This window comes from Hyperolius riggenbachi, chromosome 10 (assembly GCF_040937935.1).
Source record: "Hyperolius riggenbachi isolate aHypRig1 chromosome 10, aHypRig1.pri, whole genome shotgun sequence".
NCBI classification, from domain to species: domain Eukaryota; kingdom Metazoa; phylum Chordata; class Amphibia; order Anura; family Hyperoliidae; genus Hyperolius; species Hyperolius riggenbachi.
In genome coordinates this window covers 277,057,267-277,076,228 of record NC_090655.1, presented here as the reverse complement: position 1 = coordinate 277,076,228, position 18,962 = coordinate 277,057,267, and the positions used below count along the sequence as shown (strand labels likewise).

Below are 18,962 nucleotides of genomic sequence, written 5' to 3'. Positions count from 1 at the left end.
TACCACCACAGGAGCAGCTGTGTAAGGCCCCCCAAGAGCGCTGGCCCGCAGCATACGCCGGCACTGCAACTCCCGACCCTGCCCCTCTTAAGTCCTGCTGGAGAGGAAGCATGTGAGTAAAGCTGTTGCCAATATCATATATGATTGTTACACGCTAAATGCCCCCTCCTTGAACTGCATGCCATGAACTTCCTGCTTACCTGCAAAAGACTGTCTTGTACTAGCTCCCAGCCTGCTATATGAACTGTCTTGCACTAGCCCCCAGCCGGTACATGAACTGTAGTGTGCTCCCTATATTGTGCTTCTCTTGCACTAGCTCCCAGCCTGGTATATGAACGTAGGGTGCTCCCTATATTGCGCTTCTGATGCCCCCATTCAACAACTGTGTAGCCTCTTTCTGTATGCAGGGGGCAACGTGCCACTAAACACCTGATGGCCAGTCCCATACCCCCTGCCTCGCAGGGCACCATCGTCTACACCAGAGCACAGCTTCTGGAATGGGAGACACAGGCACAGGTTCTGCCAATTCGGGACACAGTTCAGTCACAGATCGATAAATTAGCCAACATTAGCAGATTTCGGCCTAGGGGTAAGAGGGCGGGCGCTCAGGTCAGACTTAAAAGGAAGGGTCTGCGGTCTCCCATCCCAGCCATTCTATTAGCAAATGTCCGCTCCCTCCAGAACAAACTAGACGAGCTGCTGCTACTACTTGGGAGCAAACCCTCGATCGAAGGCAACTCCCCGGTCCTCTGCTTCACTGAGACCTGGCTAAATTACAACATCCCGGACAACTCCCTCGACATACCGGGCTTCAATCTATTCCGAGCAGACCGTGACCCCTCTCTCTCAGGGAAAAGTAAGGGCGGCGGAATCTGCTTTTACATCAACGGCGCTTGGTGCTCAAACACAACCATCCTGCACAAAAGCTGCTCTCCAGATGCCGAGATTCTACTTATCAACTGCAGACCTCAGTACTCACCAAGAGAGTTTACCTCCTTTGTCCTGGCAGGCGTCTATATCCCCCCGGATGCGGACACCAAGATAGCCCTGCGTACACTCAGCGACACCATATTAGTGTGGGAGACCTCCCTCCCGGACTCCCTCTTCATCATCCTAGGGGACTTTAACAGGGCAAACCTTCGCCAGGAGCTGCCTCGTTACAAGCAACACGTCACCTGCCCCACCAGGAACCAAAACACCCTGGACCACTGCTACACGGTCCTTAAAGAGACTCTGTAACAACAAAAACCTCCCCTGGGGGGTACTCACCTCGGGTGGGGGAAGCCTCCGGATCCTAATGAGGCTTCCCACGCCGTCCTCTGTCCCACGGGGGTCTCGCCGCAGCCCTCCGTGCAGTCCGGGCAGCGGTGACGTCATTATTTACCTTCCTGGCTCCTGCGCAGGCGCTCTGATGCCTCTCGGCGCCGAAGTAGGCGGAAATACCCGATCGCCGTCGGGTCTGCTCTACTGCGCAGGCGCAAGTTTCCGGCGCCTGCGCAGTAGAGCGGACCCGACGGAGATCGGGTATTTCCGTCTATTTCCGTGCCGAAAGTCGCCACAGCGCCCCCGCTGGAGCCAGCAAAGGTAAATATTGAAATGACAGTCGGCACAGTCGCCGGCTGTTCGGAGGGCTGCGGCGAGACCCCCGTGGGACAGAGGACGGCGTGGGAAGCCTCATTAGGATCCGGAGGCTTCCCCCACCCGAGGTGAGTACCCCCCAGGGGAGGTTTTTGTTGTTACAGAGTCTCTTTAAGGATGCGTACAAGGCTACTCGGCGGGCTGCCCTAGGCAACTCCGACCACTGCCTAATTCACCTGATCCCCACCTACAGAAGGCTCCTTCAAACCTCCAAGCCGACTGTCAGAACTGTTAAAAAGTGGACTGAGGAGGCCAAGGGTCAACTACAAGCCTGCTTTGATAGCACGGACTGGTCGGTTCTCGAGGCTCCCTGCCTAGACGAATGGACGGAAAATGTCACCTCCTATATCCGCTTCTGTGAAGAGTCATGCATTCCAACAACGAACGTCAAAGTCTTCCCAAATAACAAACCTTGGTTCAATGGCAAGCTACGCCACCTACGGAAAATCAAAGAGGAAGCACACAAATCCGGCACCCCAGAGGAGTTCAGGGAAGCCAGAAACTCCTTAAACCGAGAGCTGAAGGCGGCAAAGCGGGACTTCTCAAACAAACTAAGACAGGACCTTCAGTCCAACAACACACGGGATGTCTGGAAAGGCCTCAGGGCAGCTACTAATTTCAAGCCCCCTCCCCAACACACACTTCCCAGCATTGCGCTAGCCGAGGAGCTCAACAAATTCTATTGCAGGTTTGAGCACCTTCCCACCCACTCTGAGGACCTAGCAATCTCATCCTCACCCGGGAAGCCTCCTGCCACACCCCCCCAAGCTGCCACTGCCCTCCAAGCACCGGTAACTGTTTGGGAGGCTGACGTATTACGGCACCTCCAGAAGCTCAACACCAGGAAGTCTCCAGGCCCGGACGGCATATCTCCAGCCTGCCTGAAAACCTGCGCAAGCCAGCTAGCCCCGATCCTAACGTCAATCTTCAGCAAATCCCTGACAGTGAGCAAGGTCCCTTCCTGCTTCAAGAAAGCGAATATCATTCCGGTCCCCAAGAAGCCAGGTGTTACGGAACTAAACAATTACAGACCGGTTGCCTTAACTCCAATCATCATGAAAATCTTTGAAAGGCTGGTTCTTCCCTACCTGAAGGAGCACACCGACACCAAAACGGATCCCCTGCAATTTGCATACAAGGCCAACCGGTCCGTGGAGGACACTATCAACATCAGTCTAGCACACATCATGGAACATCTGGACAAACCAAACTCCTACGCCAGGATCCTGCTTCTAGACTTCAGCTCCGCTTTCAACACCATTTGTCCAACCATCCTGTATGAAAACCTGGCACGACTTGGTGTTGACCCTAATCTGTGCACCTGGATCAAGGATTTCCTGACCAACAGGTCGCAGTTAGTCAGGATCGGCAGCTGCTCTTCCAGTGCTAGAATCACCAACACTGGTGCCCCGCAAGGGTGCGTGCTGTCCCCGATTCTCTTCTCACTGTACACGAATAGCTGTACCTCATCCGCAGACTCTGTCAAGGTCATTAAGTTTGCGGATGACACCACCATAATAGGCCTCATAGATGAAAACGGTGAGCACGAATATCGTAAGGAGATTGAGCGGATCCTCAGGTGGTGTAAGGAAAACAAACTCGTATTAAATACAGCAAAAACTGTGGAACTAATTGTGGACTTCAGAAGGAACGCTCCGTCTCCCAGTCCAGTCTCCATTAATGGTACTGAGGTCTCCAGGGTACACAGAGCTCGGTTCCTCGGTACCACCATCACAGACAGCCTGAAGTGGGAGGCGAACTCCTCCGTAATTCAAAAGAAAGCCCAGCAGAGGCTGTTCTTTCTCAGGCAGCTGAAGAAGTTCGGGATGTCGCAGGAGCTAATGATCAGCTTCTACTCTGCCACCATCGAGTCTATCCTTTGCTCCTCCATCATTGTCTGGTACTCCGGGGCTAATGCAAGGGACAAACACAAACTCCAAAGGGTAATCAGTGCTGCTGAGAAGATCATCGGGTCACCCCTGCCGCCCCTGGACATCCTGCAGTCATCTAGAATGAGGTCCAGGGCAAACAGGATCATTCAGGACCCCTCCCACCCGGGCAGTCGCTTCTTCGTCCCCCTTCCTCTAGGTCGCCGTTATAGGACCATTCTCACCAAAACCACGAGGCATAAAAACACCTTCTTTCCCCAAGCGGTTGCTCTACTTAATTCATGCACTCTCCCAACCTGACACCCCCTAATCTCCCTCAGCCACCCCCCTGCGGAATACGCGCACAGAAGGAACTGTCTCCAGCTGGCCACGCAGTACCACATGTCACCGTACAGTAGGTCTGCTTTGCATAAAATAGTCCTGCCAACCTGAACTATGAACTGCTGCTGTCTGTTAAACTGACATCTGGGTGTCTCTGTAGCTAAGAATCTGTACCATGTGTTGTTTGCCAATTGCTGTCACTGTCTGTCAAACTGCGGTTGTGTCTATGTAGCAATTATCTGTACCATGTTGATGTTGCTTCTTATGCCAATTGTGTTTGATGTTTTTTATGCCAATTGCCGTGTGTCCACAAAAAATTCCGGGTGCAGCTCCTGCCGCACTTGGCGAATAAAGTTGATTCTGATTCTGATAAATTCCCAACATAAAAGGGTGAGAGAGCCCTGCCCTTGCTTATAGTTAATAAAGTTACCAAGAATAAATGCATGGGGAGGGGGGATCTTTCCTCACACAGCCACAACTATACATGCATTTCTGTGCATTGTCTGCTGAGCTGAAGCAAGTGAGTGTGCAGAATGTGGCACACATACCATTACATGTATAGATCTGCTTACAGTATACAGTAAGGCTCTGGTCACAGTGGGTCTTTGTAGCATAACAGCCGAGGTTTGCCACACTGCAATGCACCACCTATGTGATGTTCACAATGCAGCAGGTATGTAGCAGTGTAATGGTGTCCACATAGATGCCCCTGAATTTTATAGTCTCTGCTACCCCTGAGGTGTAAAGCAGAAGAGGCCCGAGCCTCAATGTACTGCAGTGACACCCAGATGCCCTGTGGCCAGTGCAATAGTCCACTCCTGGGCTGACAATGCTTTAGCTGTACCTGGCAAAGCACAACAGTGCCTCTACTTTATGAGAAAGTTAAGGAGTGCTAACCTTCCACAGAAGCTGCTGGTTAATTTCTACAGATGCACTATAGAAAGCAGTCTGACCAACTGCATGCCGGCCTGGTACAACAGCTGCACCAAGGCTGCCAGAGAAGCCCTGCAGCCAGCTGTAAAAACATCAGAAGTCATTATCGGCACTGAACTACCATCACTGGAACTCTTGTGCAGTAAAACCCCCGGCACTGACGGTGATTGGCAAATGCCGGATAAGTGTAGTTTCTGGTTGCTTGAGGGTCAATGTCAAAAATAGGCCCAACTAAAAAAACAGTACTATACCCCACACTATATACCAAACTCAGTATTAATGTTGAAATACAGTAATTTAAACCAAATTAAGAAAAGAGACAGACTTACCTTAATGTAACAGAGGTTTATTACTGCATAAAGAACTGTAAAACTATATTTATGCATCCTGCAAGGTCAGAGTTTTTCCTTCTGGATGCTGAGACTTCTGGATAACTGTATAAGACTCGCTGTATGAGAAGGGCCAAAATCATTATCAAGGACAACACTCCCCCCAGAAATGCCTTGCATGAGCTCCTTCCATCAGGTAGACTTATGGACCAATCCGCATACACACAAACAGACTGAAAACCAGCTTTTTCCCATCTGTCATAAACTTTTGAAAAACTCTGAATCGTCTCTGAAATGATTAACACTGTGTACAAATTGTTTAAATACTTGAAATATCTGGCATAGGTGCATTATTCCTCCATTTCCACCTGTTACTATCACTATGTGGTTCATTCTTTAAGCTTAAGCACGCTCCATTAACTTAATGGACGTTTCTGTTTAATTGGCCCAATTGGCCAATAGACTATTTGTCATGTGACAGGAAGCCTATCAAAGTGCTGGGATGTCATCCTTTGAAGCCAGGGGTTCAGGGCGGGTTCAGTGGCGCGCCTGTTAAGCTAATGGAGCACGCGTAAGTTAGCAATACCGCAGCATAGAGTGCACTGGAGATTTTTACCTTGCGCTCCTGTCATTAAGCTGCGCTGCTTTAGCATTGGCAACAGATAATCAGACATTGGCAAACAAAACCAAGAACAATAGTCAAGTAGTGTAGGTGGAAAACATTTACAGCATGAGGGTAATAATACACCTGGGCAGGAGATATTGCACTACAGAGGTGCTAGGAGGGTGCTGCACCCCTGCAGTGTTTGGAGGACCGGAGCGGGTGCAGGGGAGTCTCCGCTGTCTGAGGGGTAGGATTACTGCAAGAGGGCGGGCTCAGCAGGGGAGGGATAGAGTTCAGTAGGAGGGCGGGCTCAGCAGGGGAGGAATAGAGTTCAGCAGGAGGGCGGGCTCAGCAGGGGAGGGATAGAGTTCAGCAGGAGAACAGCCTGAAGGTGCTGTTTTGCATGTTTGTTCTAGAGGATATGGTCCTATAATGGTGGCCCGATGGGAGGAGCTCAAATGAAGCGGTTGCCTGGGTGGGAGGGGTCTAGCTACATCTCTGTGGCCCTTGACCTCATTCTCGCCGTGTGGAGATAGAGAGATGGCAGGGATAATCCAATGATCTTTTCCACAGTGCTAATCACTCTTTGGGAGTTTGTACCTGTCGCTGGTAGAGATGGCCCAAACTGTTTGCCGGTGGACAGTTCCTGGTGAACTTGGGCTGTTGACTGTAAAACAGACACAGAAAGAGGGAAATCTCCTGTCCTGAGTTCAGTCTGGATGAATGGGAGATTCTAATATCCCCACATCTGCAGCTCACAGCAGGTAAAAAACAATGTTATATAGAACTTTCCTGGAATCTCACATTCTTATTTTCACTTTAAGGGGTTGTATCCTGACTCTGAATTATGCACAGCAGAAAAATCAGAGTGATTTAAAATCTGGTTCAAATAAAATTCAAACTGCACCACAAATAGTTACAGAATGAGTCTCTCACAGTTATGTGGATTAGGAAGTTGCTGCAGCAAAAAGTTCCCAGAGGAATAAAGTCGCTGTAAATATTTTTCCACTGCGCTCACCAACATCAAAGTTCCTAGAAAAAATAAACACACTTCACACAGCGTAACTCTGTCTTCAAAGTTGCACTCATAAATACAAAGGGACCACAGTGAGGGATTTCTAGAGTACACCCTTCCACATGTGCATACAAACAGGCCCCCCCCCCCCCCCCCCAACAGAGACGGGGCTCAGCAGACAGTCACCACCTCACAGACCAGGTGGATCTAGCGTGTTTGCAAATGTAAAAGCTGCCTCAGCATGAACCCTCCACTCGCCCACTTCCCTTCAGATAAAGCAGGCTTTGTAATCCAAGTACATGTATAAAGTATAAATAAAGGGCCATCGCATAATGCTGCACATACACCAGCTCCTCACGCTAATATAAAATTGCACTTACACCTCCAAGTCACAGCGTGACGTCAATCACCCGGGGAAAGGCCGGCCGGCATAGAGGAACTGTACAGCGGGAGCTGCCAGAGGGAAAAGTACTGAAGAGGGACGCCGAGTACCTGACCCCCCGAGTGCCCGGATGGGAGGCTGATCTTTGCCTGATATGTGCGCTGTGACTTGGAGGTGTAAGTGCAATTTTATATTAGCGTGAGAAGCTGGTGTATGTGCTGCATTACGAGATGGTCCTTTATTTATACTTTATACATGTACTTGGATTACAAAGCCTGCTTTATCTGAAGAGAAGGGGGCGAGTGGAGGGTTCATGCTGAGGCAGCTTTTACATTTGCAAACACGCTAGATCCACCTGGTCTGTGAGGTGGCGACTATCTGGTGAGCCCCGTCTCTGTTGGTGGGGGGGGGGGGGGGGGCTGTTTGTATGCACATGTGGAAGGGTGTACTCTAGAAATCCCTCACTGTGGTCCCTTTGTATTATGAGTGCAACTTTGAAGATGGAGTTACGCTGTGTGAAGTGTGTTTATCTTTTCCAGGATCTTTGATGTTTGATGTTAAAATCTGGTTTATTCAGCTCCCAGCAAAAACAAATAGTGGTAATTTCAGCACTCTTGTGTTATCAGGAGTGTCTGTTCAGTCAGATAAAAGTGTTTTGGCTTTTATTTACTCTCCAGGAGAGCCATGGCTGCATATGACTGCAGATCCTGCCTCGTTTGTATAGATAAAACACCTGGTTTATTAACCCTTACATTGGAAATAAAAAAGTAAATGCAAAGCAAGTTCTAACTAGGCTCAGTACTATGTGTACCCATATTTATCTCATCATGTCACTTTAGTTATAAACTAATGCACTGAGTAGCATCATAAAATGCTCAGCATTCTATGTAAGTATGGTAAAAAAAAAAGAAAAAGAAAAACAATGCATCAGAATATTTGTAGCCAATGCATTTTCCATACTCAACACAAGTGTCTGATAAGCAGTGACTTATGCCAAAAACATTTCCCACACTCAGCACATGAATAGGGCTTCTCACCAGTGTGAGATCTCTCATGACTGACAAGACGTGATTTACTCACAAAACATTTCCCACACTCAGCACATGAATAGGGCTTCTCACCCGTATGAGATCTCTCATGTGCGACAAGATTTGATTTAAAAGCAAAACATTTCCCACACTCAGCACATGAATAGGGTTTTTCACCAGTGTGAGATCTCCCATGTTGGACAAGATATGATTTCTGAACAAAACCTTTCCCACACTCAGCACATGAATAGGGCTTCTCACCAGTGTGAGATCTCTCATGACTAACAAGATATGATTTCTGAGCAAAACATTTCCCACACTCAGCACATGAATAGGGCTTTTCACCAGTGTGAGATCTCTCATGTTGGGCAAGTTCTGATTTCCGTGCAAAACATTTCCCACACTCAGCACATGAATAGGGCTTCTCACCAGTGTGAGATCTCTCATGCCTGACAAGATCTGATTTCTGTGAAAAACATTTCCCACACTCAGCACATGGATAGGGCTTCTCACCAGTGTGAGATCTCTCATGTGTAACAAGATGTGATTTGCTCCCAAAACATTTCCCACACTCAGCACATGAATAAGGCTTCTTACCACTATGAGATATCTCATGTGTGACAAGATCTGATTTCTGTGAAAAACATTTCCCACACTCAGCACATGAATAGGGCATCTCACCAGTGTGAGATCTCTCATGTCTGACAAGAGTTGATTTCCATTTATAACATTTCCCACATATGGAACAGGAATAAGACCCTCCAGCAGGGGGAGAGCTGTGCTGGGTAGGAGGCCCCTCAGGGTTAGACAGGTGAGGGGAGTCTGGGGGCATATTTGGGGTCACCAGGATATCTGCAGGGGACTCTTGTCCAGTGACATCATCATCCGTTGTACAGTCTGTGGATACAGAAAGACGAGTCTCTGAGAGGTTCCTGATGCCGGGACTCCGCCCTGCAAATAGAGAAACATCATCACTTCCTGTTAGAGAATTCTGAGGGAGGAACAATTAGCATTAGGGATGAAAGGAAAGAGGATGGTCGGCACTGCTGTACAGCTTCCTTTATTTGGCAATGTGCAGACAAGTAGGCTGTGTGTTACATCATCACCTCACAGTCCATAAGAACAGATTAAACACGTTCCGGTACGGGGGTGGATAATGGTGGGTGCTGGTTGCTGGGAGCCTGACGGCAGTTTCACACACAAGCGCTTCTTCAGAGGCTATGACAAGGGGGCGGGGCTATATCCGCTCTAGTTGGAGAAAGTGCTTTACTGTAATAGTAACCTGCAATCCAAGATTACAGTGTGAGGAGGTCAGGGAGAGCGAGGCCAAACAACACGGCCGCTATTCCTAATGGAATTACAAGTCCTGCTGCAGCAGCTAATTATACAAGCCACTAACATAATATCCCATGATGAATATAGGTCAGGCCATGCAGAGCAGAGAATCTGGCTGACCTCGTCCTCATATACAACAAGGACTGCCTGATTAGGGGAAGCTGGGGTTAGGGAGGTCAGAGGAGGATGGGCAACAGCAACATTCAGGGAGAACTGGGGAGGAGATTGTGTCTCAGAAGCTCAGCAAAATAGGTGCCGTATCTATTCCTGACTCTCTCCTCTCTCACTTCAATTCAACAGTTACTATTTGTTTTAACAATAATAGTTCATTGAAAAAGTCAGTAATACAAATAAACAGGAAACAGCCTGATGAAATGATGTTATGAAACAGCATAGTACAAGTACCATATTAGATTAACCATTTCAGCCCAGCTGGACGAGAGGAATTTTCACCTGTCAGCGCTCCTCCTATTCATTCCCCAATAACTTTATCACTGGTTATCACAACAAAATGATCTCTACCTTGTTTTTTCTGCCACCAATTAGGCTTTAGGTACATTATGATAAGAATTATTTTATTCTAAATGCATTATGATGGGAATAATAAAAAAAAAAGGAAAAATGCATTATTTTTCAGTTTTCAGCCATTATAGTTTTAAAATAATTCACGCTACCATAATTAAAATCCACACTTTTTATTTGGCCATTTGACCCGGCAATTGTCAATGTTAAAATTGTATCCCTAGTACAATGTATGGTGACAATATTTTATTTGGAAATAAAAAGGTGCATTTTTTCTGTTTTACATCCATCACTATTTTTAGCCCAATAGCAGCAATTAAATATTCACCATAAAAATCAACAGGTGAATTTTGATTGGCTTTTGTAGGCTCCACCCACTTTTCTGAATATAAATCCTGGTCACCCAGTGACCAACTGTGCAAAGTTTGAGAAGCCTGCCATTAACAGTGTAAGAATGACTGCAGTTTATATTTTCCCAGTGAAATTTGTATTTGTCTCCGCCCACTCTTTGGTTATGGGAATAAAAACTATCCTATAGGTTATTCCAGGTGATGTACTATGTGTGGGACAAATTTCATTCAAATCCAATCAGCCAGTTTTGTGTGATCGAGTAACAAATATCCAGACTTGCACATTTATAATCAGATTTTTTTTATGCCTGCGGGTGGCTTAAAAGGCCATTTATTGATAAGATATGAAAATATCACCAAGGGGAAAACTTAGGAAATAAGTGAATTGGATTGGGCCCTGAAATGTCTAATTGAGTAGAATTTTGACATTTGTCACTTAGGGGTGTCCTCACTTTTGTTACCAGCAGTTTAGACATTAATGGCTGTGTGCTGAGTTATGTTGATGGGATAGCAAATTTACACCATTATACAAGCTGTACACCAGTGGTCCTCAAACTAAGGCTCGCGGGCCGAATGTGGCCCCCTGAGGCTTTTTTAACCCCCCCCCCTTCACACACAAAATGTATTGATTATAGATGCGGTCAGCTACATGTTTAAATATCGGTGGTCTGCATATAGAATGAAGCCAGAAAGCAGTAATTCGCTGGTTTGTAATCAAATTTCCCATCAGGTGACACTGTCGTCCAATTGGACTGCAGGTTGCCCCCTGGGTATGCTTCACTGTCTGGCCCGCAAAGATTTCTACATCATTTTATGTATACTCCGGCCCCCCAAGCAGTCTGAAGTATGTTGACCCGGCCCTCGACTCAAAACGTTTGGGGACCCCTGCTGTACACTGATTGCTTTACATTGTATCAAAGGGGTAGATTCATGCAATTGTGGGAATATTACCGGGCATATTGAGAGGAAGATCTATACTGTGCCCAGCAGGGACATATTTATTAGTCAGTTTAATAAGGTAACTGAATATCTAATGTTTATCACTCACTAATTCCCATCTCTGCAATAATGTCTTCCTCCTTAGATGCTCTCATCACGTCCCCCTCCTCCATAGACGGCTGATCACTCCTCACATACGCCTCTTCTTCTTCCTCTTTATTTGTCCCCATCATGTCACCCTCCTCCATAGACGGCTGATCACTCCTCACATACGTCTCTTCTTCCTCTTTACTTGTCCTCATCATGTCTCCCTCCTCCATAGACTGCTGATCACTCCTCACATATGTCTCTTCTTCTTCCTCTTTAATCGTCCTCATCAAGTCACCCTCCTCCATAGAATGCTGATCTCTCCTCACATACGCCTCTTCTTTTTCCTCTTTCTTTATCCTCATCATGTCACCCTCCTCCATAGACTGCTGATCACTCCTCACATATGTCTCTTCTTCTTCCTCTTTACTTGTCCCCATCATGTCACCCTCTTCCATACACTGCTGATCACTCCTCACATTTGCCTCTTCTTCTTCCTCTTTATTTGTCCTCATCATGTCTCCCTCCCCCATAGATTGCTGATCACTCCTCACATAGGTCTCTTCTTCTTCCTCTTTAACCACAACACTTACATGTACCAGCTCTCCACCCTAATCACACAAAATAAGAAGCACTTAATAATGTGACCACAGATAACAGCAGAGACAACAGGAAACAATGTCACATAGTTTGGGGTCTCTAATGACACTCAGTTCCACCTACCTGATAATGGCGGAGGGTGGTGGGAACTTCCTGTGGACAACCCCAGGAATAAAGAGGACCTGTAAATGTCTCTGGTGGGTTTCTGTTACTGGATTTATCTGTAGGAAACAGACACAATGACTGAATACTTTTGCTCGGATACCTCATTATCCTATGCGAGTTTGGTCGAATTCGGATAGTAAACTATCCGAATTCACTCGAAGTCGGATATCCGATATAATCAAATATCCGATTCAACCTCGGATATCCGACGTCACTATCCGAGTCTGTATTCGAGTAAAATATCCGAGCTGGCCTTAAATAGCTTGTAAAACTTGTATTGGAGGTCAATGATGCATGAAACCACCTTTTTTATGAAGAAAAACATCAAGTGATTATGTGGTGATGTAGTAGTTATAAAAAAGGTCTCAAAAATAGTAAATTAACTTCATGAAAAGTGTTTGCATGAGAAGGTGTGTCCAAAATGGTTGTTGTAACAGTCTTCATTTACGTCGTCTTCATCTTCTTCTTCTATATCTTCTTCTTCTATATCTTCATCTTCTTCTTCTTCATCATCTTCTTTATCTTCTTCTTCTTCTATATCTTCTTCTTCTATATCTTCTTCTTCTTCTATATCTTCTTCTTCTTCTATATCTTCTTCTTCTATATTGTCTTCTTCTTCTATATCTTCTTCTTCTTCTTTATCTTCTTCTTCTTCTTTATCTTCTTCTTCTATATATTCTTCTTCTATATCTTCTTCTTCTATATCTTCTTCTTCTATATCTTCTTCTTCTTCTATATCTTCTTCTTCTTCTATATCTTCTTCTTCTATATTGTCTTCTTCTTCTATATCTTCTTCTTCTTCTTTATCTTCTTCTTCTTCTATATCTTCTTCTTCTATATCTTCTTCTTCTTCTATATCTTCTTCTTCTTCTTTATCTTCTTCTTCTTCTTTATCTTCTTCTTCTATATATTCTTCTTCTATATCTTCTTCTATATCTTATTCTATATCTTCTTCTTCTATATCTTCTTCTTCTTCTATATCTTCTTCTATATCTTCTTTTTCTTCTTTATCTTCTTCTTCTTCTATATATTCTTCTTCTATATATTCTTCTTCTATATCTTCTTCTTCTTCTTCTTCTTCATCTTCTTTATCTTCTTCTTCTTCTATATCTTCTTCTTCTTCTATATCTTCTTCTTCTATATCTTCTTCTTCTTCTATATCTTCTTCTTCTTCTTTATCTTCTTCTTCTATATATTCTTCTTCTATATCTTCTTCTATATCTTAATCTATATCTTCTTCTTCTATATCTTCTTCTTCTTCTATATCTTCTTCTATATCTTCTTCTTCTTCTTTATCTTCTTCTTCTTCTATATCTTCTTCTTCTATATCTTCTTCTTCTATATCTTCTTCTTCTATATCTTCTTCTTCTATATCTTCTTCTTCTATATCTTCTTCTTCTATATATTCTTCTTCTATATCTTCTTCATCTTCTTCTATATCTTCTTCTATATCTTCTTCTATATCTTCTTCTTCTATATCTTCTTCATCTTTTTCTTCTTCTTCCTCTTCTTCTCTATCATTATATTATTTGTCTTGGTTTTCCTTTCTTTTGTAATATTTTTTTTTACTTCATTTGTGGAAATATTTTATTGTAATAACACCATAGTTATATTTGTGTTGATGGCATAATAGGTAGGTAGTGGCACATTGCAAGCCACAGCGCCTTTTTCTGTGTACCCTGGCGGTGGTAAAACACAGACATCAGCTGGAGGAGGAAGTAGTTGCAGGTTTGCAGCTATTTGTAGTGTGTGTGGTAATAGTCGGTCGGTACTCGGTAGGAGAGTGGGTGGTCTGGTGGCAGTAGAAAATAGTTCTTCTTCTGTTCTCCCTGGCAGTGGTAGCAGCACACAGACAGCAGAAGCTCAATGCAGCTACAGGAGGAGGAGTAATGTGTGTCAGGCAGTGTGATGTGACTGACATAATAGGCCCTGGTACCTAGCGGTGGTACCAGGGCCGTAAATGAACATCATGAGGTTCCAGACAGCGGTCGCGAAGCCCACATTGTGTCCATTACATAGTTGGGACAGCACAGTTTTCAACCCGGACACCGCTGAAATAATAACAATTTTTTTTTTCAAATGAATGCAGCTATTGTTGAGCGTAATAGCTGGTGGCGCTTGGGCAGCAGCACCTTGTAATGTGTTCCCTGGCAGTGGAGAGGAGACACAGACTGCAGGAGGTAATATAACAGCAGGCAGCGTGAGGAGGATAAGTGTGTGGCAGACTGGCATTTGGCAGCGGGCAGGAGGGCAGGCAGCGAGACATAGTAGGCCCTGGTACCTAGCGGTGGTTCCAGGGCCGTAAATACACAGCATGAGGTTCCAGACAGCGGTCGTGAAGCCCACATTGTGTCCAATACACAATTGGGACAGCACAGTTTTCAACCCGGACACCTGAAATAATAACAAATTTATTTTTTTTTCAAATGAATGCAGCTATTGTTGAGCGTAATAGCTGGTGGCGCATGGGCAGCAGCACCTTGTAATGTGTTCCCTGGCAGTGGAGACACAGACAGCAGGATGAAATATAACAGCAGCAGCAGCAGGTGTATGTGTGTGTGCCAGTCGTCACTTCATGTCCCCCTCTCGCCGACAACAGGGGCCATGAATTCGCCTTCCACCCAAGCCTGGTTCATTTTGAGAAACGTCAGTCTGTCCACAGACTTGTGAGACAGACGAGATCGCTTCTCAGTGACGACTCCACCGGCTGCACTGAAGCAACGCTCTGACAGTACGCTGGAAAGGGGGCAGGAGAGCACTTCCAAGGCGTACTGCGCAAGCTCGCTCCAGATCGGCAGGTTGACCCAATACTCCATGGGATCAACAGGGGCCACGCTGTCAAGCCCGCTGAAGGACCCCATGTAGTCAGCCACCATGCGGGTCAAGCGCTGCCTGTGACTGGAGAAGGATGCTGCTGCAGGCACCTCCTTTCTAGTCCTTGGCAGCTCTACACTCATGTAGAGCTCTTGGGTCAGAGACAGCAGGTCTGTGGTGCGCGAGCGCTTGCTGCTGGTGGATGCAGGCACCTGCTGCTGCCTCTGTGCTGGCTGGACAGTGGGGGTGGATGTCTGAGGGAAGGCTTCCTGCAAGCGCTCAACAAGGGACAGCTGCAAATCCCTCATTTGTTGCGCACGGTCTCCTCCTGCAGGCAGGAACTGGCTGAGCATCCCCTTCAGACGTGGGTCCAGCATCATGCAGATCCAGATGTCCTCCCTCTGCTTCATCTGGATCACCCTTGGGTCCTTGCGCAGGCACCTCAGCATGTGCGCTGCCATTGGGAACAGTCTGGCCATGTCTGTTGGCACATCATCGGCAGCCCCAGAGCCGACATTGCTGTCCTTCTCTGCCTCCTCCACCTCATCCTCTCTCCACCCCCACACCAGTCCAGCTGCGCTCTGCTGCTCCCCCTCATCAGCAGCAAGGTTAGGGCCCTCCTCCAACTCCGAGCCCTCCTCCTCAGAGGTGGCCTGTGAAGCTGCCTGCAGCTCCTGCTGGTCCAAGGCTGTCGCTCCCTCTTCCACCAGTGCATACAGGGCCCTGTCCAGCACACACACCAAGGGAACCCACTCGCACACCATTGCATGGTCCCTGCTCACCATGTTGGTGGCCTGCAGGAAGGGTGCCAGGACTGAGCACACCTGCTGCATGAGCCCCCAGTCCTCCGTGGAGATGATGGACGGGAGGTTGGTGGCGGCACGCCCAGTTGCAGTGAGGGAGGCAACTGTTGCTCGTGCAACGTACTGGCTGACAGCCTGCCTCTGTTCAACCAGACGCTCCAACATCGCCAGGGTGGAGTTCCAGCGCGTTGGAACATCGAGCATGAGACGGTGCTGTGGCAGGTGCAGCTCCTTCTGCACCTCTTCCAGGCTCGCCACGGCTGCAGGCGAGTGCCAGAAGTGACGCACAACCTTCCTTGCCGCCTCAAGGAGTCGGTCCATCCCCTGGTAGGTCCGCAGGAACTTTTGGACTACCAGGTTCAGGACGTGCGCCAGGCAGGGGATGTGGGTCAGGTCTCCCCTGCTGATGGCAGCAACCAGGTTTGCCCCATTGTCGGACACCACCTCTCCGACTCTGAGGCCTCTGGGGGTCAGCCAATTCCTCTCCTGCTCTCGGAGTTTGGCCAGGACGTGGTTCGCCGTCAGTTTGGTCTTCCCCAGGCTGACCAATTCCAGCAGCGCTTGGCAGTGGCGGGGCTTCACGCTGCTGCTGAGGCGGGGGGTTTGGGCTGGTGTGGCGGAGGGTGGAAGCGGATCAGAGGAACCTGCTGCTGTTCCGCTGACCCTGCATGGTGGCACCACCCACTGCGTTGTTGGTGCTGCTGCTGCTCTGACAGTGCCCGATGCTGCTCCACCCTCCTCACCCCCTTCCACCAAGCTGACCCAATGCGCGGTGAAGGACAGATAGCGGCCTGTCCCAAACCGGCTGCTCCAGGAGTCCATGGTGACGTGGACCCGTTGACCCACCGCGTGCTTCAGCCCTCTCCCGACATTGGCCATCACAGAGCGGTTAAGTGCAGGGATGGCCGTGCGTGCAAAATAATGTCGGCTGGGGATTGGCCAATCGGGGGCTGCACACATCAGGAGCGCACGCATGTCGCTGCCCTCCTGCACAAGGGAATAAGGCAGGAGTTGGGAGCACATGGCCCGTGCCAGCAAGCCGTTCAGCTGACGCACGGGACGGCTGCTGGGAGGCAGAACCCTGACCACCCCCTGGAAGGTGTCGCTGAGCAGGGTCTGGCGAGCTCTTTTGCTGGCACGGGAAGCAGTGGAGGGAGCAGAGGAGGCCACTGAGGACTGGCTGCCAGAACAGGCCTCAAGTGGTGCCAAACGAAGAGGGCTCCTTCCCTCTGCTGAGCTGCTTGCGGCACTGGTTGCAGGTGGCATACTTGCACTCCAAATATGGAAGGGTGAAAAAATTCCATATTGGGGAGGTGAAGTTGCCCCTTCGGCTGGAAGGTGCTGCTGCCGCTGGTCTCCCTGTGGTGGTTGGGGGGGGGGGGGGGTTCTTGGTGCGGCTGTTGGTGGCACTGGCAGAACTCGTCTCCTGATCAGCACGCTGTGTGGCCTGCATACCACACCCACTTGTGATCCTGCCCATGCCTGCGATGCTGATCCTTCTAGCAAGGCCCGCAGACGCATCCTCCTCCTCCTCCTCCTCAGAGCTGATGACATCCCCACTCCCAGGACCTGGCAACCAGTCTTTGTCCTTCACAATGTCATCATCATCCTCCCCCTCCACAAACATGTCCGCTGGGATCCCCCAAACTCCCCTTCTGCATGCTTGGGCGGATGGACAGTCACCACTGTCTGACTGTCCAAAGCATCATCCCCCAAAGTGCCCATCAGCATTCCTTCCTCCTCCAATTCTGCCACAACAGCACTCCATAACCCCGCTGTGCTTGGGGTTAAGAAGGTGCTGAGTGACAGGGTGCTGATGTCGCCCACTGGGGCTGGAGAACTGCTGCACTCCTCCTCCTCCTGCTCCCCAGGCAGTGCTGGGCGGCTGCTGCTGCTCTTGCGAACAGGAGTGGTGGCAGGGGTGGAGGACTCTGTTCCAGAGCTAATGGTGGCCTGCTCATCCACCATCAGTTCCACCACAGCGTCTGCGTCCTTCTCCTCAATAGGACGGCTACGACCTGGCGGTGGGAGGAACATCTGGGCCACACGCTGCTGCTGCTGCTGTGTCTCTGCAGCGTGACTCCCAGCTGTTGGGCAGCCAAGGCGTCCACGGCCAGTGGCTAATGGCGGAATAGCCACTGGTGCAGATGCAGAACTGCGCATGGTGGTGGTGGCGCGGCTGCCACGCCCACGACCTCCTCTCTTGGCGATGCCCTTGCTGCCGCTGCCCAGACCGCGGCTGCCAGTGCCAAACATTGTATATTTTTAATATTATACAAATGAAAAAAAAAACTTATGTATGTAAAGGCGGGTGGGACAAGTGGGGTACTTTAATGGGGTGGGACTGGTGGTGGTGGGTGTGTGAGGTGACGGACAGGTGTACTCTACAGCAGAGATCGGTGTAGCGCTAACGAGAGAGTGCGCACTGCGCACACAAAGACCCTAGCTGACGCTGACTGACGGTGTCAGACTACAGTACAATTCAGCTAAGACACAATAGAAGTAGTATATATAAACAATAGGAGGACGGGTGTAGCACTAACTGGAGGGTGCTGACAGCGCAGATGTGCACTGCGCACACAAAGACCCTAGCTGACGCTGACTGACGGTGTCAGACTACAGTACAATTCAGCTAAGACACAATAGAAGTAGTATATATAAACAATAGGAGGACGGGTGTAGCACTAACTGGAGGGTGCTGACAGCGCAGATGTGCACTGCGCACACTAAGACCCTAGCTGACGCTGACGGACGGTGTCAGACTACAGTACAATTCAGCTAATACACAATAGAAGTAGTGATATATAAACAATAGGAGGACGGGTGTAGCACTAACTGCAGAGTGCGTGCGCACGCACACTAAGACCCTAGCTGACGCTGACTGACGGTCCCTAAACACAGACTAGAGTACAGTGAGTACACACAGTACTACTACTAACTAAACAATAGAAGAATCGAGCTAAATAGTAGAACAGGTGTGACTAGATTACTGAGAGGCAGATACAGCCGGACAGGTATAGCAGTAAAGCTGGGCCTTGCTAACTACAAAATAGTACAATATTCTATCTAACACAGAAGTAGTAGTACAGGAGTAGAGTAGGACAGGTGAGAGCACAGGTAAGGTAGAGACTAGAGCACAGAGCAGGGCAGGCACAGGGCCTAGCTGCTGGCTGCAGGCCTGCAGCAGCACCAGTGACAGTCTCCCTCC

The 18,962-nt window shown here is 48.2% G+C and overlaps 1 protein-coding gene across 1 annotated transcript in view; it reads right to left on the bottom strand.

The window, feature by feature from the left end:
* Positions 1-18,962, bottom strand: part of LOC137535453 (zinc finger protein 585A-like) — a 231,489-nt gene that overhangs the window by 145,769 nt on the left and 66,758 nt on the right. The window contains exon 7 of the mRNA XM_068257284.1: positions 8,129-8,840. Coding sequence (XP_068113385.1) covers positions 8,129-8,840 — 712 coding nt within the window. The remainder of the gene's footprint in view (positions 1-8,128; positions 8,841-18,962) is intronic.